Below are 25,627 nucleotides of genomic sequence, written 5' to 3' on the forward strand. Positions count from 1 at the left end.
CTGACTTAAAATTAATAATTTTTAATACACTGCAGCAATTCATTTAATTAAATTACACATTATTTGTTATAATTGTGATCTCTAATTATCCAGAATCGTGCAGCTCTAACATTATATATATATATATATATATATATATATATATATATATATATATATATATATATATATATATATATATATATATATTTGTGTGTATGTATATGTGTGTGTGTGATAAAATCAATCTAAACTGAAAACCAATGATAGTGTTACACTGCAGTATTCCATAGTAGCCATTACAAAAAAATAATTATTTAAAAAGTAAAATAATAATTATAATATATTACAAAATTCAAATTCTCCCTGACTATAACAAAGGAAAATAAAATGACAAAAATATACCTACGCCTTTCCTTTCGACAAACTAAAACCAACCTTTCACAAATGGCAAAAGCAGTTCTTAAAACACACATTCATTAAGAGATTGAATGGTAAAGATCTACAACTGTGACTGAGTGAGCAAGAACTACAAATCCCATGAGTGCTTGAGAGAGAAAGAGAGAGAGAGAGAGAGAGAGAGAGAGAGATGGCAGAGCGAAGCCATGCATGCAGACAGAGAGACAGGGAGCCACGGACCTGCAGTGAGAAAAACCTCAACAAACAAACAAACAGAGTGGAAGGTGTTTTTCTACAGTGAGGGTTGTGATCTCTATCTGTGCACATTCAGTAGTGGCCACAAGTGACATCTTGAGGGAACATTTGTTTTTAACAACCATACAAGTTTGTTTACACCATCAAAATATATGGAAAATATTTTTAAATATGAGGGAAGAGCAAAAAACTAGACTTTGTTAAGGTCTTTATCTGACAAAATTATTTGGCAAAATAATTTTAATAATTTATTTATTTTTCTTTTTTTTTTAGGTATATCTGTAGAAGCCAAAAACAATTTGAACCAGACAGAACACCCTTGCATTTTACAGAAAATATATATATTTTAAGAAAGAAAGAAAAGTGCACTAAAAGTAGAAAGTACGAAAACACATTTTTTTATAAAAAGGAAAATCTCTGTGGATTAAAAAAAAACAAAAAAAAAAACATTTTTTAAAAGAAATGCATTTTCTGTAAATATATAAAACATAAAAATTGTATGAAATAAGTATTTTGCAATATAATGCAATTTTGTGAACTACTTATCGGTTACAATTAAACTGTTAAAGGATTAGTTCACTTCAGAATTGAAATTTCCTGATAATTTACTCACCCCCATGTCATCCAAGATGTTCATGTCTTTCTTTCTTCATTTGAAAAGAAATGAAGGTTTTTGAGGAAAACATTCCAGGATTTTTCTCCATATAGTGGACTTCACTGGGGTTCAACAGGTTGAAGGTCCAAATGTCAGTTTCAGTGCAGCTTCAAAGAGCTCTACATGATCCCAGACGAGGAATAAGAGTCTTATCTAGAGAAACGATATGTAATTTACTAAAAAATATAAAAATTATATACGTTTTAACCACAAATGCTCGTCTTGCACTGCTCTGTGATGTTCCACGCATTACGTAATCATGTTGGAAAGGTCACGCGTGACGTAGGTGGAAGTACCGATCCAGTGTTTACAAAGCGAACATGCAAAGACTAAGTCAAATGCCCTTTACAAAAAAAAGATAAAACGACGATGTTGGACGATTTTGAAGTTGGAGGAGAAAATGAGATGGAGTTTTTCGCCCTACCGCGATACTTTCACCTACGTCACACGTGACCTTTCCAACATGATTACGTAATGCGTGGCACACCGCACAGCAGTGCAAGATGAGCATTTGTGGTTAAATAGTATATAAATGTTTTTTTTTAGAAAATGGTCGATGGTTTCTCTAGATTAGACTCTTATTCCTCGTCTGGGATCATGTAGAGCTCTTTGAAGCTGCACTGAAACTGACATTTGGACCTTCAACCCGTTGAACCCTAGTGAAGTCCACTATAAGCAGAATAATCCTGGAATGTTTTCCTCAAAAACCTTCATTTCTTTTCGAACTGAAGAAAAAAAGACATGAACATCTTGGATGACATGGGTAAATTATCAGGATATTTTAATTCTGAAGTGAACTAATCCTTTAAAGTCACCATTATCAGCTCAATAGATATCAGTATCAGCAATAGAAAAACCCATATCGGTTAACCATAACTATTACTAGTAATGCTGTCCTCAATCAAGCTGGTCAAAAACCTGTCTTTATTTACATTACAAGTCTGTTAAATAGCTAAAAATATTTTAAAAATGTAGTCTGGAATACAACAGCATATATAGATTAAACTCCCGTTTTTCAGTCTAAAAGAAAAGTGAATTTTAAAAAGGCACTTCATGACAATTAAAAAACATCTTTATATCAGTTTTCCTGTGCTAAAAATAATCTACCGGCCTCTTCAGACTGAAACTCACAGCGAGATCTGCTCAAAACGCAGGCATTTGTTTCTCTAAATCCCTGCTTCTGCCGGCTCACGCTTGGCTTTTATCTTGGCACGCGACTTAAAGAACGACTCCATTAAAAAACACTTAATAACACAACCTGAGCACAGTTTCACAAACCCGTCCGGATCAATACAAGGAAACGAGAGGAGGGAAAAAACGCTACACGCGTTGAATAACTTTCATTATGTGTACAAACCTAAAGAGAAGTGTTAGATCAATATTCTCAGCACATCTCCGAGGACCCGCTCTCTCTCTCTCTCTCTCTCTCTCTCTCTCTGAGAGATAAAAACTGAATCATAACCTTCTCTAAACGCAATCTCGTCCGGCGTGAGAATTCATCGGACAGGCGCGTGTCAGAATGCCGGACACGGAGGCCTGATGCTTCTTGCGGCGGTTTTGTCCCGTGAAAGACTTTTAGCATGAGAAAGAAACGCTGCAGGCCCTTCTGGTCAAAGAGAAGAGCACAACAGAAGCCACTTCCCCTCTGAATGAGGCCAAACAGGCGTGTGGCGTGTGTAACGCAACACAAACGATTATTCACAGTCCTCCTCTATTGTGGCCCAACAATAGCTGCTCTGGACGGGGGACAAATTAGGGCACGTGTTGAGGAAGAGTGTGTGTGTGTGTGTTACTAACAAGGTTTAAACAGACACCCTGCACTGAACCGGACCGTTATCTAGAACTGTCTAACAAAACTTGCGTTCAAAACAAGACGTATCATTATTGGCGTTTGCTAAGATTGTCATTTTTTTATCTGTTGGACGATATGAAATGCAAGAAACGAAAAATGGGAAGAACCCATCTAAAAACCAGACAGAAAACATGTTTTCCTCAAAAAATGAAGAAAGAAAAGACGTAAGAAAAGAAAAGTGCACTAAATATAGAAAGTATTAAAAGAAAGTAAGTTCTTAGTATTAAAAGAAAAATAAACTTTAAATGTTGTTATTGACCAAATATTGAGATATCAATTTTTGTCAATAACCCCTAAATGCAAATACTTCTACATTTTTACTAAATTTTAAATACGTCTATATCTTGCATTTTATATCTGCATTTTAACTGTTGCATTAAACATTATGAGTCTACCTGTCAACAACCGATTAGTCAAGTCATGGTTCCTCTGATTGATGAAACTAAACAAAACAAAACAAAACAAAAAAAACACAAAACAAAACCACAAAAAAAAACAAAAAAAAAAACAAAAAACCACAAAACAAAAACAAAACAAAACAAAACAAAAAACCACAAAACAAAACAAAACAAAAAACACAATAGTCAAATAAAATTAAAATTATCTGAACACAAAACAAAACAAAATAGTCGAGACGGTCGAGCGGTGTTTGTTTTACAGCGAGAGCAGGATTTTTCACGTTGGCAGACTTTATTTTCAAGGCGAGCGCTCTGTCTTTGTAGTTACCTTGTTTGATCTGTCCTTGCAGGGCCGGGCTGGAGGCCTGCGGGATGCTCTTTCTCGGGCTCTCGGGGGTGCCTGGTCTTGGGGGCCTGAAACACAAAAGGCCAAATGAAATATTTAACACACAAACACTATATCTGCAGCAGAATTTAACATCAGACCGGCGTGAGGATGTGTGTTTATGCAGGACTGTGTGTGTTATTTTAGTTTTATTAATATTGTGAATTAGCTTTTATTTTGATTTTTTTTGTTTTGTGTTAATTTTAGTTTAACATTTAGTCATTTTGTTATGTGCTTTTTAAATTTTACTAGTTTTTTTATTTTTAAATATTGCTTTTTAGGTTTATTTTATTTTTATTTCAGTTTTAGTTTACTTTCCAGTTACTAATTTTAATACTTCAACTTCAAAATGATTTCAGTTTATTGTCATATGTTTAAAATAGTTTTTGTTGGTCTTTGTTCCAGTTTTTACAAGGTAAATCCTGTTGGTCAAAAAATTTTTTTCACTGTTTTTACTTGAATGTTGTTGTTTTAAGTAAATTAAAAAAAAAAAAAAAAAAATCAATATCATAAGCATCAATTAATATCCTGTTAACACACAGGATGCTTCCACAAACCAAGCATCGTTAACTGAAAATAAAACATTTATGTTGATTGAAATAAAGCTGAAAAAATAAAATAAATAAATATTAGTTGAAAAACTTAAATTAAATGAAAATTAGAAATGTTGTCTTGGTAATTATCTGAAATAAGTTTAAGTTGAAGTACTAAAATTATTAACTGGAAATAAATAAAAACTAAAACTGAAATAAAAATGAATTTAAACCTAAATAGCATTTTTTAAATTATTTAAAAATAAAACGAATAAAATGACAAAAGCACATAAAAAGACTAAAAATTAAACTAAAATTAACATGAAAACTAACACTGTCACAAACACATTTTTGAAGAATGTAAAATATTGTGTAAATATTATTATTGATAAATACCCCCTCAAAATATTGTGATATCAATTTTACTGATATCGCACACTGCTAATGAAAATTGTACTGTATTTTAATTGTTGCATTAAACATTTTGAATCTACCTGACAATAATTTACCTAATAATTTAATACCTTACATGGATGCAAAAGAATATATTCAGATATCTTTTCATGCTCATTATACATTTTAATATTTATGTGTTTGCTTTTTTTTTTTACTTTTTTAAATTTATTTTATTTATTTTATTCAATAAGTTATTGTCAGGTAGATTCAAAATGTTTAATGCAACAATTAAAATACAGTACAATTTTCATTATCAGTGTGCGATATCAGTAAAATTGATATCACAATATTTTGAAGGGGTATTTATCAATAATAATATTTACACAATATTTTACATTTTATGTAAGATACAGTTTTCCCAATCCTAGTTGGGAAAACTGTCATTTATAAGAAGAGATGTCGTCGTATAGTCAGCTTGTTATCTCTTCTACACACAAGATCTCTCTCTCTCTCTCTCTCTCTCTCTCTCTCTCTCTCTCTCTCTCTCTCTCTTTTATACTGGCTGTCTTTCTCTCCGTCTCTATTCAGTGTTTTTCTCGTCCTGTCATCATTACTCTCTGCTCCACCTGTCATATTCACTCTAACGAGATACTGACCTCGTTAAAGCTTCAATTGAAGCTTCTCTGAGATCTTTGATTCACATTCGGCTCAGAATTTAGCTTTTCAAAAGCACATTTTAAGAGAAGAGAGAAGGTATGAAACAAAGGACTTCTGACTGAGTTTAAGAAGTTGTAGGTTTAGTAGAGACTAGTTTGAAACGTTTCACTGCCAAACTATACAGTCAAAAGACATTTGATATGAACTCAAGAAACGTGTGTGTCAGGAAAGTTTTAGACTGCTTTATAAAACCTTCTGAACACATTATAAAAGACACTAAAACTGCAGTTTGATGGAAACGGTCCAAACGTCCACCAACAGCAATAATATTGCGCTTTTTATTTCACCTTTAACATTTCTGCCAGTTTCATCCTGGGCTTGTTTGGGAAGTATATTGACAAGTTATTGAAAATACCATCTTTTTGGCCATTTTAGCTTTCCAATGCGTAACTTTGCCCTCTAAAGAGTTTAGAAAACAAATCTAAAGTAAGGCTATAAATGTGAAATTGCCTCATAAAAATCTGGAGCAAATTTTGCTCAGAGCAACACAGAAACTGAAAGATGCTCAGAAATGTTTTAATATCTTTTTTTTTTTAAACAAACAGGACTGTTTTTCTGGCTCACATGGATAAAAATAACACCTTCTGTAAATGATACACATAATAGTAATACAACACTTAAGTTTTAAGATTAAATGTCACGCTAAATCTTAAAATAAACCGCTACTTTAAATTTACTCACATTATATCGACTCGTGAAAGTTATTTCAAGGTAAAACTCTGACTTTGAAAGAAATCGGTGGCGCTGCCCTTCAATCTAAACATGATACACAAACACATTGACGGAGCATATTGACGGATTTCATGTGTTGCCAACCGCCCGTCAGTTCACCTGCAGAGCACGACAGTAAAATCTCTCACCTGCGGACAAGCTGAACGATCAGCAAACAAACAGTGACCCCAGTGCGAGAGAGAGAGCTCGATACCCTTCGGTCGCTTCCACCCCGCCGGGCCATCATGACCAGAACAACAGCACCCTTCCCCTGGGAACGAGTGTTGGTCACTGCCCCTGGGTGGAGATGAGACGCTTCACGCTTCGAGACGTTCTATCTCACTGTCCGCACACGTGCCTGAACCTCCATCCGACCCCTGGGAGCCCGAGAAAATTAAAGCCCCCAGATACGCAGAAGAAAACACAGGTAAACAATAGAAACAGCGGGCTGAAACGCCCTGATGTCTGCTGTCCGCCTGATGCTTGAAGGTTGTTTACTTTCTTTCTACGCTGTGTTGAGTTGCCAAGACATCGTTTCTCATTTTCTTTCTTTAACTTGAAATACTAAAGTAATTCAAACTAAAACTAAATAAAAATTAAAAAGAACTTAAACTTATAAAATTGACTAATTTTGACTCAATTTTTTATTAACTTCATTATATTGCTCTTTATGTTTAATTTATTTTTATTTCAGTTTTAGTTTTTATATATTTCCACTTAATAATTTGAATGCTTCAACTTCAAATTTTGCCAAAGCAACATCTGTAATTTTCATATAGTTTAATAACTAATATTTATATTTTATTTTATTTCAGATTTATTTCAATGAACAGAAATGTTTTTAATAATTTTAATTATGGATAATAACTCTGATATGAAAGTGGTTAGAGAGCGATTTGATCACCATGAATCTCTAAGACACAATGAACACTTGTGATGCGATCAGATCTTTGTTTGGTATAACATGCTAACGGTGATTATTATGAGTGTTTGTTTGGTATAACATGCCGACAGGGATTAATATGAGCGTTTGTTTGGTATAACATGTTTGTTTGGTATAACATGTTTGTTTGGTATAACATGCTAACAGTGATTATTATGAGTGTTTGTTTGGTATAACATGCCGACAGGGATTAATATGAGCGTTTGTTTGGTATAACATGTTTGTTTGGTATAACATGCTAACGGTGATTATTATGAGTGTTTGTTTGGTATAACATGCTAACAGTGATTATTATGAGTGTTTGTTTGGTATAACATGCCGACAGGGATTAATATGAGCGTTTGTTTGGTATAACATGTTTGTTTGGTATAACATGCTAACGGTGATTATTATGAGTGTTTGTTTGGTATAACATGCCGACAGGGATTAATATGAGCGTTTGTTTGGTATAACATGTTTGTTTGGTATAACATGCTAACGGTGATTATTATGAGTGTTTGTTTGGTATAACATGCTAACAGTGATTATTATGAGTGTTTGTTTGGTATAACATGCCGACAGGGATTAATATGAGCGTTTGTTTGGTATAACATGTTTGTTTGGTATAACATGCTAACGGTGATTATTATGAGTGTTTGTTTGGTATAACATGTTTGTTTGGTATAACATGCTAACGGTGATTATTATGAGTGTTTGTTTGGTATAACATGTTTGTTTGGTATAACATGCTGAAGGTGATTATTATGAGTGTTTGTTTGGTATAACATGTTTGTTTGGTATAACATGCTAACAGTGATTATTATGAGTGTTTGTTTGGTATAACATGCCGACAGGGATTAATATGAGCGTTTGTTTGGTATAACATGTTTGTTTTGTATAACATTCTAACGGTGATTATTATGAGTGTTTGTTTGGTATAACATGTTTGTTTGGTATAACATGTTTGTGTGGTATAACATGTTTGTGTGGTATAACATGCTAACAGTGATTATTATGAGTGTTTGTTTGGTATAACATGTTTGTTTGGTATAACATGCCGACAGGGATTAATAGGAGTGTTTGTTTGGTATAACATGTTTGTTTGGTATAACATGCTAACAGTGATTATTATGAGTGTTTGTTTGGTATAACATGTTTGTTTGGTATAACATGCTAACAGTGATTATTATGAGTGTTTGTTTGGTATAACATGCCGACAGGTATTAATATAAGTGTTTGTTTGGTATAACATGTTTGTTTGGTATAACATGCTGACCATGATTAATATGGGTGTTTGGTATAACATGTTTGTTTGGCATAACATGCCGACTGTGATTATTGAGTGTTTGTTTGAAATAACATACAGACTGTGATTAATATGAGTGTTTGGTATAACACGTTTGTTTGGTATAACATGCTAACAGTGATTATTATGAGTGTTTGTTTGGTATAAAATGCTGAAGGTGATTATTATGAGTGTTTGTTTGGTATAACATGCTGAAGGTGATTATTATGAGTGTTGGTTTGGTATGAAATGTTTGTGTGGTATAACATTTGTTTGGTATAACATGCTGAAGGTGATTATGAGTGTTTGGTATGCATGCTAACAGTGATTATTATCAGCGTTTGGTATAACATGTTTGTTTGGTATGCATGCTAACAGTGATTATCAGAGTTTGTTTGGTATAACATGTTTGTTTGGTATGCATGCTAACAGTGATTATCAGAGTTTGTTTGGTATAACATGTTTGTTTGGTATGCATGCTAACAGTGATTATCAGAGTTTGTTTGGTATAACGTTTGTTTGGTATGCATGCTAACAGTGATTATCAGAGTTTGTTTGGTATAACATGTTTGTTTGGTATGCATGCTAACAGTGATTATCAGAGTTTGTTTGGTATAACGTTTGTTTGGTATGCATGCTAACAGTGATTATCAGAGTTTGTTTGGTATAACATGTTTGTTTGGTATGCATGCTAACAGTGATTATCAGTGTTTGTTTGGTATAACATGTTTGTTTGGTATGCATGATAACAGTGATTATTATGAATGCTTGTTTGGTATAACATGCTGAAGGTGATTATTATGATTGTTTGTTTGGTATAACATGTTTGTTTGGTATGCATGCTAACAGTGATTATTATCAGAGTTTGTTTGGTACAACGTTTGTTTGGTATGCATGCTAACAGTGATTATTATGAGTGATTGTTTGGTATAACATGCTGAAGGTGATTATTATGATTGTTGGTTTGGTATAACGTTTGTTTGGTATGCATGCTATCAGTGATTATTATGAGTGTTTGTTTGGTATAACATGCTGAAGGTGATTATTATGATTGTTGGTTTGGTATAACGTTTGTTTGGTATGCATGCTAACAGTGATTATTATGAGTGTTTGTTTGGTATAACATGCTGAAGGTGATTATTATGATTGTTGGTTTGGTATAACGTTTGTTTGGTATGCATGCTAACAGTGATTATTATGAGTGTTTGTTTGGTATAACATGCTGAAGGTGATTATTATGATTGTTGGTTTGGTATAACGTTTGTTTGGTATGCATGCTAACAGTGATTATTATGAGTGTTTGTTTGGTATAACATGTTGAAGGTGATTATTATGAGTGTTGGTTTGGTATAAAATGTTTGTGGTACAACGTTTGTTTGGTATAACATGCTTAAGGTGATTATTATGAATGTTTGGTATGCATGCTCACAGTGATTATTATCAGCGTTTGTTTGGTATAACGTTTGTTTGGTATGCATGATAACAGTGATTATTACCAGAGTTTGTTTGGTATAACGTTTGTTTGGTATGCATGCTAACAGTGATTATTATCAGAGTTTGTTTGGTATAACGTTTGTTTGGTATGCATGCTAACAGTGATTATTATCAGTTTGTTTGGTATAACATGCTGAAGGTGATTATTATGATTGTTTGGTATAACATGTTTGTTTGGTATAACATTTGTTTGGTATGCATGCTAACAGTGATTATTATGAGTGTTTGTTTGGTATAACATTTGTTTGGTATGCATGCTAACAGTGATTATTATGAGTGTTTGTTTGGTATAACATTTGTTTGGTATGCATGCTAACAGTGATTATTATGAGTGTTTGTTTGGTATAACATTTGTTTGGTATGCATGCTAACAGTGATTATTATGAGTGTTTGTTTGGTATAACATGTTTGTTTGGTATGCATGCTAACAGTGATTATTATGAGTGTTTGTTTGGTATAACATTTGTTTGGTATAACATGCTAACGGTGATTATTATGAGTGTTTGTTTGGTATAACGTTTGTTTGGCATGCATGCTAACAGTGATCATTATCAGTGTTTGTTTGGTATAACATGTTTGTTTGGTATGCATGCTAACAGTGATTATTATCAGTGTCTGTTTGATATAACATGCTGTCAGTGATTATTATGAGTGTTTGGTATAACATGTTTGTTTAGTATGCATGCTAACAGTGATTATTATGAGTGTTTGTTTGGTATAACATGTTTGTTTGGTATGCATGCCAACAGTGATTATTATGAGTGTTTGTTTGGTATAACATTTGTTTGGTATGCATGCTAACAGTGATTATTATGAGTGTTTGTTTGGTATAACATTTGTTTGGTATGCATGCTAACAGTGATTATTATGAGTGTTTGTTTGGTATAACATTTGTTTGGTATGCATGCTAACAGTGATTATTATCAGAGTTTGTTTGGTATAACATGTTTGTTTGGTATGCATGCTAACAGTGATTATTATCAGTTTGTTTGGTATAACATGCTGAAGGTGATTATTATGATTGTTTGGTATAACATGTTTGTTTAGTATGCATGCTAACAGTGATTATTATGAGTGTTTGTTTGGTATAACATGTTTGTTTGGTATGCATGCCAACAGTGATTATTATGAGTGTTTGTTTGGTATAACATTTGTTTGGTATGCATGCTAACAGTGATTATTATGAGTGTTTGTTTGGTATAACATTTGTTTGGTATGCATGCTAACAGTGATTATTATGAGTGTTTGTTTGGTATAACATGTTTGTTTGGTATGCATGCTAACAGTGATTATTATGAGTGTTTGTTTGGTATAACATGTTTGTTTGGTATGCATGCCAACAGTGATTATTATGAGTGTTTGTTTGGTATAACATTTGTTTGGTATAACATGCTAACGGTGATTATTATGAGTGTTTGTTTGGTATAACGTTTGTTTGGTATGCATGCTAACAGTGATCATTATCAGTGTTTGTTTGGTATAACATGTTTGTTTGGTATGCATGCTAACAGTGATCATTATCAGTGTTTGTTTGGTATAACATGTTTGTTTGGTATGCATGCTAACAGTGATCATTATCAGTGTTTGTTTGGTATAACATGTTTGTTTGGTATGCATGCTAACAGTGATTATTATCAGTGTTTGTTTGATATAACATGCTGTCAGTGATTATTATGAGTGTTTGTTTGGTATAACATGCTGAAGGTTGTCTGCAGGTGTGTGTGTACGTGTGATTTCACCTGACTGGTGCTTTCTTCATGTGCTCTCCAATGAACGTGGCGTTGGTCATGCCCATCAGAGTGTTGGCCAGCGAGATGACGGACAGCAGGTGCTGTGTGGTCACGGCTCTCGACACGCCATATGTGCCCTTGCCCACGATCTCAGAGACAGAGAGTTTGCGGCCCTCGGCGCACCCCTGCGCCAGCTGTCGGAGCAGCGAGTCCTTGAAGGTGGGCAGCATCAGCGACATGTGCCCTCCACGGGAGATCAGGCCGAAGGAGATGGGCGTGTGCGGGCGGAGCATGCCCAGGCGGTTCAGACACACCTCGTCCAGCTCTCCGTTCAGACCCCAGGCGTGCAGGCAGGACATGAAGAGTTTGGCCGTGTCCATGGTCAGGTTGTACTCCAGCAGACTCAGAGACTTGGACTTCTCCTCACGCCGCCGCTGCTCCTCCTCCTCATCCTCGTCTTCATCCAGCAGGTGCTCCTTGATGTTTTCTTTAATGGTCTCCTTCACCTGCGCAGGTAAAGTGATGGAACGGACACGTCATGTGACATTTTTTTTCATCTAGAACTCAAAACAAAGCCAACAGCTTTTGACTACCAGTTATTTTAGTTTTTATTTTAATTTTATTCATATTTTGAATTAGCTTTTACTTGTATATTTTATAGTTTTTGTATTAATTTAAGTTTAATTTGTAGCAATTTCCTTATGTGCTTTTTTTATTTATTTTTTTAAATTGCTATTTAGGTTTAATTTATTTTTATTTCAGTTTTAGTTTTTAGTTTTTATTTATTTATTTCCAGTTAATTATTTTAGTAATTCAACTTATACTTCTTACATTATTATGTCATTATTGTATTTATTCCCGAGGCAACATTTCAAATTTGTTTACTTTAATTTTTTCAAATATTTTTTTTACATTTTTATTTCAGTTCGTTAATAGTTTGTTTTAGTTTAAAATAATAATATCCCTGTTTATAACTTTTAATAATTTCCTTTCTTAACTACAAACTATAATGCCTTAAATTATAATGTTTAATATATAATTTTATTCTTATAAAATATAAATATGTAAAATAATGTTTATATAATAATAAAATTATATAATAAAATATATCATTTAATAAGTGTAATAAAACAATTATAATTAAAATAAGGAAATAAAGGAAATTTATATATGTATAATGATAAATTCTATATTTAATTATTTAATTATAATTATTTTATTTAAAAATACAAATATTTTAGTACACTATTATTAAATGACATTTTGTATATATATATATATATATATATATATCTTCCATAAAATATTTATTAAATATGTATTGTATTCATCTTAATTTAGTACAATTCTATTAAAAAAAAAAAAAATACAATTATTAAAAAAAAAATAATAATTAAATGCATTTAATTTCGCCCTCTGAACCATATTTAAATTTCCCAATAAGGAATTTTCCGACTATCAGAGCAATTAAAGTTTAAAGTCTCAGAGCTGCTGCACTGAAAAACAAGGCAGATGAAATCCAAGAACACGTCCTGTACGAAAAATCGGAAACATACATATATATATATATATATATATACATACATACATACATACATATATATATATATATATATATATATATATATATATATATATATATATATATATATATACATACATATATATATATATATATATATATATATATATATATATATATATATATATATATATATATATATATACGGACTGAAGACCAGAGATATTTTTTTTTTATTCAATGATATGAAAAAAAAACTATCTGTCTATTGAAAGATTTAAGAAGCCTATTGCTGAGCAGTCTAAAATCTGACCTGTTTGAAAATCTTATTGGCCAGGAAGGATCCGCCCTTGTCCGCCCCACCGGGGGCTTTCTGCAGCGTTTCTGGGGAGACGAGGGTGGGATTGGGCCGCTGGGCCTCCTCCGTCAGTAACTGGATGATCACGGCCTCCACATCAAAAAACAGCACGTGCATGTCCGGATCCGTGATGTTCGTCTTCATGGCCTGGACCACCAGAGAGTTATGGGAGTATTTGGGAAGGTTACCCTACAGCAAGAGACGAAGAAAAAAGATTTAAGTGGAATAGACACCTCAGTTGTTTTTTCATGCTGTTTTGTGTCCTGCCACTGATTCAAAGCAAACCATCTATAAAAGGAACAACTTTACAAGAGAAAACTGTGTCTGGAACTGTTCTGGAACAACAGAGGCTCGGGTCATTGATTTTGCTCCAGCGGTCTCGATGATGAGAAGGAAACTGTAGTGAGAGCGCATGAGAGTGTTTCTCTGAATCTGTAGTGAAGAGTCAAACAGCCTTCATCTTAAAGGGACAGTTCACCCGAAAATGACAATATGTCATTATTTACTGACCCTCAACCTGCGTGAAATCTTTCTGTTGAACACAAAAGATGATGTTTTGATGAATGTTGGTCTCCAAACAGTTGATGGTCCCCACTGACTTACATAGTAAAGAAAAAAATACTATGGAAGTCAATGGGGACCAAAAACTGTTTGGTGAACAACATTCGTCAAAACATCTTGTATGTTCAGCAGAAGAAAGAAATTAATAAAAGCTAGACCTGCGTCCCACATTCGGCCCACAGCCTATAAAACAATACTGAAAGACTATCGAAATTTTAAATAACATTTTAGATTGTGTTAACTTAATTAAAATAAAAAGAAAATATATGAATGAATAAATAAATGATCAAATAAATAAATGAATAAACGAATGAATAAATATATAAATGAATGAAATAAATGTAATTAAAATTAACTGCAAATAATATTTATTATCTTATTAAAATATATCGTTTCATAAAAAAAAATATTTTATAAAAAATTATAGGCAAATTTTCTTTTTTCAAATTGTGAGATGAATTGTGTTAACTTTAATAAATAAATAAATTCATTCATTAATTCAAATAAAAATAAAATATGAATGAATGAATAAATATATGATTAAATAAATGAACAAATTAATAAATTAATGATTAAATAAATGAATGAAATTTAATATAATTAAAATTAAATGTTAAATTAATTAAATTTATAAAATATATTATTTTTACATTTTATATATATTATTATTATTATTATATTTTAATAATTTATTATAAGTTTATAAAAAAATATAGGCAAATTTTCAAATCAATTCAATTAATTTGAGATGAACTGTTACTGTTATATTTATTTATGAATAAATAAATATGAATTAAATAATATATGATTAACCAAATAAACAAATGAAAAAATGAATGATTAAATAAATTAATATAATTAAAATTAAATGTAAATTATATTATCGTTATAAAATTATTTTATACAAATTTATTAGAATTTTATAAAATGTATAATTTTCAATTCACAATTTGAGATGAATTGTGTTAACTTTAATAAACAAACTTATTAATTCAAATAAATGTAAAATATATGAATGAATAAATAAATGATGAATTATTAAATAAATGAATAAACAATTAACTGAATTTATATATTAATGAATTAACTAATATATTAATTCAAATTAATAAATAAAAAAAAAATTCAAAAAGAAAGAAAGAAAGAAAGAAAGCAGATTTTTCATGCTTATTTTTATATTCATTCTACAATCATTCTCCATGTTCTTGAACACATGCTCTTCTGTTAGTAGAGTGAGTCGGGTGCGTTGTCATGTGATTCCAGGCCTTCTCCTCATCAAAGCTAATGTGCAGCTCGTTATAACAGCAGTAATCAGCGAGTCTTCTTCAAACACATCAGTCAAAAGTTGTTCAGTGCGCAGGATAATCTATTTATTTCATGATCTGTGTAATAATCTCTAATGCTCATTAAGCCCTCCAGCATTCATTTCATCTCATCTGCTTCCAGTCGGCCCGTATTAAATAGCGAGCTTGCTAATTGTTATTCAATGTTAATTCGATGAACAAAGCACCTGCGATCCATTAGAGACATCAGGGAGGATGTTTACGAGCGGCCCGATTCAGACGCGCTTCCTAAACCAAACTTCTGTGGCTGAAACGTTTAAAACACAAATATGAACACAAAGCATTGAATAAATGATCCAGCAGGCCGTGTGTTAGGGTAAACCTTGAATGTGGCTCATGCAATCAGATTTTTGAGACGAAACGATTCTTTAAATATCAGTTTTCCTTGTGAAGTGCAGCGTATTTACTGTGGTAAAGTGTTCCTGTATTTCATGTCCTTCAGTGTAATGTCTACTGCTGGAGTCTGGCGGACAATGTCTGCTCTTTGTGTTTCTGTTCAATGGCTCTGACGGCGGTCTGAGGGGCCGGTGCTCGCCGCATTGATCACACACACACACACACACACACACACACACACACACACACACACACACACACACACACACACACACACACACACACAGAGCGCGAGGCCTCGCTCCTTTTATTCTCCTGCACGCTTCTGGGAAACCAACATAAAACGCAACTGTTGCAGTGAAAGAAGACAAATCTGAGAGATACAGACCACATAACATTTTCAGAACTAAATAAATAAATGTCTGACTGAAAAATTAAATTAAAAATAAAAATTATATATGTATATATATATATATATATATATATATATATATATATATATATATATATATATATATATATATATATGATTATTAGAAAATTCCTGCACTAAATGAATAAACGTCTGAATAAAATAAAAAAAATACAATAAATGTGGGTCTCAGTAGCATGATTTCTGTCTGTCTGACACTGTTGTGTTCAAGAATACACACTATAAATTAAAATAAAAATCTAAATGTCTAACTGAGAAATACAATAAAATATATAAAATAAAATAGAAAAGAAATTGTGTCTCAGTAACAATTTCTGTCTGTCTGACACTGTTGTGATAAAGATAAACACTAAAATAAACACTAAACAAAAATAAAATCATCTACATTTATTAGAATTTTACATAACTAAATTAAAGGTGCCATCGAATGTTTTTTTACAAGATGTAATATAAGTCTAAGGTGTCGCCTGAATGTGTCTGTGAAGTTTCAGGTCAAAATACCCCATAGATTTTTTTAAATTAATTTTTTTAACTGCCTATTTTGGGGCATCATTAACTATGCACCGATTCAGGCTGCGGTCCCTTTAAATCGTGCGCTCTCTCACTGAACTCGCGCTTGCCTTAAACAGCATAAACAAAGTTCACACAGCTAATATAACCCTCAAATGGATCTTTACAAAGTGTTCATCATACATGCTGCATGCATGCGTCGGATTATGTGAGTATTGTATTTATTTGGATGTTTACATTTGATTCTGAATGAGTTTGAGGCTATGCTCCGTGGCTAAAGCTAACATTACACATTGTTGGAGAGATTTATAAGAATGAAGTTGTGTTTATGAATTATACAGACTGCAAGTGTTTAATAATGAAAATAGCGACGGCTCTTGTCTCCGTGAATACAGTAATAAACGATGGTAACTTTAACCACATTTAACAGTACATTAGCAACATGCTAACGAAACATTTAGAAAGACAATTTACAAATATCACTAAAAATATCATGTTATCATGAATCATGTCAATTATTATTGCTCCATCTGCCATTTATCGCTATTGTCCTTGCTTGCTTACCTAGTCTGATGATTCAGCTGTGCACAGATCCAGACGTTAATACTGGCTGCCCTTGTCTAATGCCTTGAACATGAGCTGGCATATGCAAATATTGGGGGCGTGCATATTAATGATCCCAACTGTTACGTAACAGTCGGTGTTATGTTGAGATTCGCCTGTTCTTCGGAGGTCTTTAAACAAATGAGATTTACATAAGAAGGAGGAAACAATGGTGTTTGAGACTCACTGTATGTCATTTCCATGTACTGAACTCTTGTTATTCAACTATGCGAGGTAAATTCAATTTTTGATTCTAGGGCACCTTTAATAAATGTCTGAATAAAATAAAATAAAATAAAATAACATAAAATAAAATAAAATAAAGTGTGGGTCTCAGTAGCATGATTTCTGTCTGACACTGTGTTCAAGAATAAACACTATAAATAAAAATAAAATAGAACATTCCAAAAAGTAAAGAAATGTCTGACTGAAAAACATAAAAATATATAAAAATAATAACATAAATAAATAAAATTAAATAATAAAGTACATAAAATCAAATAAATAATAAAAAATGTGGGTCTCAGTTCTGTCTGACAGAGTTGTGTTCAAGAATAAATGTCTGCCTGAAAAATAAAATAAATAAATAAAATAATAAAATATATGTGTGTCTCACAGTTGTGTTGAACACACACTAGCTGAATGAAGCCGTCTCTCTCTCTCTCTCTCTTTCTCAGACAGCGTTTCCGAGGCCAGAAACACACGGGCGCATCATTAAGCCATCCCAGAACCACTGGGCTATTTTAAACACATAAGATGAGCATCATTACAGGACACCTGACACCAGACCAGCGTCTACAAACCTCCTACAGTATATGCTTCAGATCTCCACATCACATGATGCTGAAGGCATTCAAATACACACTAAATAATAATAATTCGACTGCATGCATGACTTTTAACATTATATGGTTAATTGTAGTTTACTATTTGCATTTAGCACTGCTGTCAGCAACCCAATGAACACAGACATGTGACATGTTTTGGGATGCAAGAAGAAGCAGAGAGTGATGACATCATATCCTCACGTACACAAACACACGGAGTGATCGTGGAGACACACTGCCCTCTAGAGGACGTTCAACACCACTGACACACACTCCACTCTCTGTAGGTGGAATCTTATTTGCTTACTTCACAGTATGCATGGTTAGAATGTTGAACGCAGCCGGATGGAGCAGCATTCCTTTATTATTCCATTCCATTATTCCCATTATTATGTGATCCATATGGTCAAATATGCGCAATTAAGAGTAATTTACTATTACTGACAATTGAAAATATAATGAGACACACACACACACACACACCCCAAAGATACTCCAAACTCCCATAGCAACTTTTGACTACATTCAAACACACCAAACAAAACCTCTGACAGCCAATAAGAATGAATCTAATACAATCTGACACACTAAACACATCATCGCCAGTGAACGTGAGCAGACGCAGATGCACTATTAGCATGCAGACGAGAGAAGCGTGTTTACAAGCGTGCTGTAAAATAAACACTAGCGGACGAGAGTGTGTCGATGATAGAAACAAACCAGCACACCAGCAGGTCATTACTAAATCAATAAACACACACACTCTTTTACAAATGCATTAACACTGACAAGTGTAAAAAAGTGTCCTCTCAAGGACAACATCAAGAGCGCACACTTTTAAAATGGACCTATTATGCTCTTGTTCAAAGTCTAGATGTTGTTTTTGTGCTCTACTAGATTGAATGTTCATTATTTTCCTCATTGTTCAGCTCCTCTCTTCCCAGTCTGTCAGTAACGCTCTGTTTAGTTCCTGTCTCTATGAAGCCCCTCCTTCTGAAAAGCACAGTGTGCTCTGATTGGTCGGCTGGAGCAGTGTGTTGTGATTGGTGTTTGGGAAATGTCCCGCCCCTTACCATAACCGCCAGTTTCAACACTACTAACTAACTCAACCAGGCCCCGCCCCTTTATTCTGTGCATTAATTATATAACTCAAGACCAGAAACGTTTCAGGGAGTTTTTGAAGTAATTTTGAGTCTATTGCATAATCTTCTTTCTCATTAATATCTCGATCACGGCTCACTGTTGAAGGTTCTCTCTCACCTTGTCTGCGTTGTCGGCGGCGAGCAGGTTGGTGGCGAGCGTCTGCAGCTTGTGCTGGGCCATGTTCTTGAGCGCAGCCAGACTGCGGCGGGTCATGGCCTGTTTCAGGTTCACCGCGGGGTGATTGAGAGAGTCCAGAGCCGCGGGAACGACCTCGTCGCACGCGTTCAGAATCTCCACTGCTGTTATACCCATCACACAGCGGTCCAGCGCTCCTGAAACACACACACACCTCATGAAAAACACACTCAACGCGCCTGTCTCAGGGTTATTAACGCTAAAACCTTACAAACTTGAAATAAATAAACTATAGCTGAAATTAAAATGTCTCATTTCCGTTTAGTTTAAGTTGAAGTGTTAAAATAACTAAAACTGAAATAAAAATGTGTGTGTGCGTGTGTGTGAGAGAGTGTGTGACACGGCAACACAAATGTGTGAATGTTTGAATGTGTGTGTGTTTGCGTGTGTGTGTGTGTGTATGTGGTTTGTGTGTTATTGTGTGTGTAAGAGAGTGTGTTTGTGTGTGACACACAAATGTGTGAATGTGTGAGTGTGTGTGTGTGTGTGTGTGTGTGTGTGTGTGTTTGAGAGAGAGTGTGTGTGAGAGAGAGTGTGTGTATGTGAGTGTGTGAGATTTTTGTTTGTGTGAGAGAGTGTGTTTCTGTGTGTGACAGCGAGTTTGTGTATGTGAGTGTTTGAGTGTGTGTATGTGAGTTTGAATGTGTGTTGGTGTGTGTATTGGTGTGAGTGTGTGTGTTGGTGTGAGAGTGTGTGTTATTGTGTGTGTGTGTAAGATTGTTTGTTATTGTGTGTATGTGTGAGAGAGAGTGTGTTTGTTTGTGTGTGTTATTGTGTGTGTGTGAGAGAGTGTGTTTGTGTGTGTTATTGTGTGTGTGGGAGAGTGTTTGTGTGAGTTTGTGTATGTGAGTGTGTGTGTGTATGTGAGTTTGAATATATGTGTGTGGGTGAGTGTGTTTGTTGTGAGAGTGTGTGTTGGTGTAAGTGTCTGTGTGTGTGTTGGTGTGAGAGTGTGTGTGTGTGGGGTGTGTGTGTGTGTGTGTGTTATTGTGTGTGTGTGAGAGTGTGTGTAAGATTGTGTGTGTTATTGTGTGTGTGTGAGAGAGAGTGTGTTTGATTGCGTGTGTGTGTGTGTGTGTGTGTGTGTGTGTGTGTATGTGTGTGTGTGTGTGTGTGTGTGTGTGTGTGTGTGTGTGTGTGTGTGTGTGTGTGTGTGTGTGTGTGTGTAGAGTGAGAAGTGTATCTTCAAAATTCTATATTAATGAGCCCAAGCTGCAGTGTTGCCAGGCAACTATGAGGATGACCTCCAACCTTTGAACCCTAACCCCAGGCTCACCTGTGTCCATCTGCCACACGTAGACAGAGCCATCAGAGCAGCCCACCACCAGATAATCGTCACATGGCCTCCATTTGATGACCTGGATGGGGAAGAGGTGTCTGGAGGCCAGCATGATGCACTTCCGCTCTCTCAAACTCAGCAGGCCGACGGAGTGATCGCTGGCCACCGAACACACGCAGTGCTGCACACGCGTCTGGAAGAGCAGAGCAAACCATCACCAATGACAGCTAGACGAGAAAAGGCAGGGCTTAGAGGCCCAGAAGTTGTCTCTGATTGGTCAAGAATGTTATTAGTTACAGTAATAAAGATTACTGTAATATTAGTTACAGTAAAAAAGAAAAAAATGTGTCTCATTAATGTTGAATTTTAAACTCTGTTCAATCTATTCTCTGTCTATTAAAGTTTGTTTTTTTAGAGCCATTAAACTAATTGATCTCTAACTGGTCAAGAATGATGAGTCTAATAACTATTAAACTAATATTTTACACTGTTTAATCAGTATTACCTATTCAATGTCTAATAAAGCTTATTTATGAGCTTGTAATATTTATAGGTCAAATGAAATGACTAGAATTAGCATAAAATAGAATGACAACTAACATGAAGCAGTGGAATCAGAGAATGGGCGGAGCATAGCAGCCCAGTTGTTCTCTCTGATTGGTCAAGAATGACTGGTCTAATTAATATTAAATGAATATTTTAAACTCTTTACTAAAGCAGGTCATTTAAGGCAAGATTTTGATTCATAATAAAGATGAAAACCCCAAGCAGAGGCTCTCTGATCGATTCTGTCTCGCTTTCTTCACACAGAGGCGAATTGAGAAATGCCAAAAACATCGTCTGATTGAACGAAAATACAGAGAAGTCCAAACCTGCCAACAATGAAGGTGGAAATGATATCAGTGCGAATCAAATTAAAAAGCAGAGCAGCTCACTTCACGTAAGGTCACTCAAGGTTCGCCTTCCACAACAAATCCTGCAGCAAAGGTCAAACAGGACTTAAGAGAGGGAGACTCGGAGCGTTTCCATGACAACGGCACAGGCATTTCTTTTGATTGCGTTTCGGAGGCTTCGGAGCCTCTTCGCCTGACATTTAGTGCTGAAAGTCTCCGTCTAATTGGTCACCAAGGTGAGACTCAGAGATTAGAAATTCTGCAGCCGTCTAGCGCTGGATGAACTTTTCAATGTCTAGAGATGAACCTTTACAAGAAATGTGTGGGTGAGTAAATAATGACAGAATATTCGTTTTTGGGTGATGAGTTTTGATGGATAGATTTTTCACTATACGATTATCGTGGCCTCGAAGAATCACACTATTGCATAAAAATATATCAATTACACTTGAAATCACTTCCTTCTGTGGTCAGATGTGGCTTCTTATCAAAGAATGAGGCAGAAATTAGATTATTTTATAGTATTCTATACAGTAATAAAGTCTATGCATGATAAATATACGTTATCCTTTTGAAAACACCAGAGATGGCTTTGAAGAACACAGATAAACCATATACTGTGGCGAAATCTGGATGTCTTTGTCCATATTAGGCATTTCCTGGAACGTAATATGTTTTATGACTCCTATGAGTCTCACTTGTGGACTTTCTGCGCGAGGGTGCCCTCTGGTGTTGAGTATGAATGTAGAAAGTACAGTATTCAACTATTTTGTCTCTGTGTCTGCATTTTCTAGAAAATATAAAGTGAAAAGCTGTTGATCTAGACTGATTACAGCCATCATACCTGACCAATAATTGGAAACATCTGGACCAATAAGCCCCGCCTACTTTCACAACCTCTTATTTTAGTTCTGAAAACACTTACGCTGCAGTTTTCCGGAGGCACAATCAGCTGCGTGATTTCTCCTCCATGCACGCAGAAGATGTGTTTCATCTCGCCCGTGAAAATGTCCCAGATGATGACGGAGAAGTCGACGCCGCCGGACACCAGCGAGCGTTGATCGTAGCGTGGCGACACCTGATGCGGGTACAGCAGACACGTGACCTTGTGCCTGTGACCTCTGAGGGTGCGATGAGGAGGCCAGCCTAAAGATAGAGAGAGAGATGTTACACACACATTTACAGTGCTGTGGTTTTGTTTGCTGTGTTATGTTTTTAAAGAAAGAAAAACACACAAAAAATACTAGTTATTGTTAGCATGTTGTTATGGGGGCGCAGTGGCATTAAAATCATAATCCTGAAGGAAACATTGTTAGTACTACTAATAAAAATAATAAAAATGATAAATTATAATCATGAATATAAATGTATTTGTAAAAACCATTATACATGGAATCATATTAAGCATATATAATAATAATAATAATAATATATTCTTTATTCATAACATATTGGTAATATTAATAGCAATAATAGTGTGGTAATATTGAGAAAGCACTGTAAAACAAAAAAAAACAATACTGGCTTGTCGCATATAATACTGTTAATAATACTAATACTAATAACGACAATAAAATTATAAAAAAAATAATAATATATATATATATATATATATATATATATACACACACACATATATATATATATATAATATTAATATACTTAATATATTATTATACATTACAATAAAATAGTAATAATAGCACTAATAAACATTTTAATGTAAATTATATAAATAACAGTAATATATTCTTTATTATTTTAATATATAATAAAATTGGCATAATTAATAGCAATAATAGTGTGCTAATATTGAAGAAACACTGCAAAACAAAAATAAAACAATACTGGTTATTGTTGTAGATAATACTGTATATAATAATAATAATAATAAATTATAAAATAAAATGATGGCATAGATGACATGAAATATATAAATTATAAATGATATTCTATTCAAGATATTATTATAAATAATAATAATATATTATAATATTAGTAATATTAATAACAATAATAATAAATTCTAAAATTAAAAAGATATAAACAACATATTATAATATAATAATAGTAATAATAATAGCAATAATAGTGTGAGGAAAACTAAAACAAATCAAAACAATACTGGTTATTGTTAATACTACTTTTAATATTAAAAAGTATTAATAAAATATACTAAATAAAACATTCATATAATATAATATTAAATATAATTATTTATTATAATGATATATAATAATTTTATTTTAATTTAATTTCATATTATTAGAAGTGTATTTATAACAACAAATAATAATACAAATATATATTTAAATATTTATATTCAAATCTAACATTTATTATTGCTAATAAATAATCAATATTATGATGAAGATGAAATATGAACAGCAGTAAGCGAGCGTGTCCCACCCCTGCGCAGCATGTGTTCTCCCTGCAGGAGCTGAACGATGGCCGTCTGTGTCGCAGGAACCAGTATGATGCTGCCGTCCTCTCGTCCACACACCAGCCGCCCCTGAGACGGGATGTACACGCTGGCCGTCACCTTAATGGGGTCGCTGGAGCCGGGCAGGACGCTCAGCTGGTCAATGATGCCCGCTGGAGACGGCATGAGCTTATCAAAGGCCTCCTGGAGACTGATGCTGGCGGACACTTGGAGCTCTGGGAGGGGGACAGAGGTGAAGACATCATATATACACAAAGTGGGACATGAACGTTTCTGTGCTGGTTTGAGAACTCTTTATTGGCATGCAGGGCTAAGAGTGGACACAAGAGGGCAGTATGTATATTGAAGTACTGAATACACACAGCAGAGGGCGACATTGAACTGGCTGAGGCAAAAGATGCCCAAGATGCCAATTCAAAACAATTCAAACCCGTACCTGCGGCGGAGGACAGCGGCTGTAAGGGCGACGTCTCCGGGACGCTCCACACCGTCAGTCGGCCCGCAGAGTCTCCCTGAATCAGCAGCTTGTGGAAGGGCTCCCTCCGTCCGAAAAAGAAGCGCGTCACGGGCGGACAAATGAGGAGCTGTGAAAACCAGCCACAGAAACATCAACATCTGTAAAACACACACAGCTCCAGAAGAGTCACTGCACACACACTCTGAGCGTCTGTGAGCCGCTGGTACACGGGCGTATGGATGCTGCGAGCTGTTAAACATGAGCATCTGTTTCCTGTGAGAAGGGAAATTCTCAGCTCATGCAGGTTCATGGCATCAGCCATTCTAGATGATACCAACGTACTGAAGGAAAATGAACGCAAATGGAGTTGGTTTTTATCACCACAATGAGTTACAGCTGATTTAAAGCTATTCTATTCCAGGGGCGTGTGGGTATGATTCAATTAAATAAATATATAAATAAATAAAATAGATTCAAATAAATTAAAAAACAGATTAAAATAAATTGATTCAAAAATTTGATTAAAATAAATTGATTAAAAAACCTAATAAAAAAAGAGATTAAAATAAATACATGCATAAAAAATATTTGATTAAAATAAATCGATTAAAAAACCTAATAAAAAAGATTAAAATAAATATGCATAAAACATATTTGATTAAAATAAATATATAAAAAAAGGATTAAAACATTAAATATTAAAATACGTGCATAATAAATATTTGATTCAAATAATAAAAAATAGATTCAAATAAATGCATGCATAAATAATTGATTAAAATAAATGTATTAAAAGATAATAAAATTAGATTCAAATAAAATACATGAAAAATAAATATTTGATTAAAATAAGGAAATTAAAATAAAATGATTAAAACATAATTAATTTAGATTAAAATAAATACATGCATAATAAATATTTGATAAATATAATGTTAACAAATGAAACCTTATTGTCAAGTGTTACCAAATAAATAATAACAATTTGATCAAAATACACAAAATAAATAACA

General features: G+C 33.8%; 1 protein-coding gene across 5 annotated transcripts in view; it reads right to left on the reverse strand.

The window, feature by feature from the left end:
- LOC125252557 (WD repeat-containing protein 7) overlaps positions 1 to 25,627 on the reverse strand; it is a 117,910-nt gene that overhangs the window by 74,877 nt on the left and 17,406 nt on the right. For all 5 annotated transcript variants that reach the window (XM_048165961.1, XM_048165965.1, XM_048165962.1 and 2 more), the window contains 8 exons: positions 24,594 to 24,741; positions 24,124 to 24,372; positions 22,640 to 22,860; positions 20,819 to 21,014; positions 19,465 to 19,679; positions 13,547 to 13,780; positions 11,721 to 12,217; positions 3,867 to 3,952 (listed from right to left, as the gene is read on the reverse strand). In XM_048165961.1, the coding sequence (XP_048021918.1) occupies positions 3,867 to 3,952; positions 11,721 to 12,217; positions 13,547 to 13,780; positions 19,465 to 19,679; positions 20,819 to 21,014; positions 22,640 to 22,860; positions 24,124 to 24,372; positions 24,594 to 24,741 (1,846 nt within the window). The remainder of the gene's footprint in view (positions 1 to 3,866; positions 3,953 to 11,720; positions 12,218 to 13,546; positions 13,781 to 19,464; positions 19,680 to 20,818; positions 21,015 to 22,639; positions 22,861 to 24,123; positions 24,373 to 24,593; positions 24,742 to 25,627) is intronic.

Source organism: Megalobrama amblycephala, linkage group LG18, assembly GCF_018812025.1.
Source record: "Megalobrama amblycephala isolate DHTTF-2021 linkage group LG18, ASM1881202v1, whole genome shotgun sequence".
NCBI classification, from domain to species: domain Eukaryota; kingdom Metazoa; phylum Chordata; class Actinopteri; order Cypriniformes; family Xenocyprididae; genus Megalobrama; species Megalobrama amblycephala.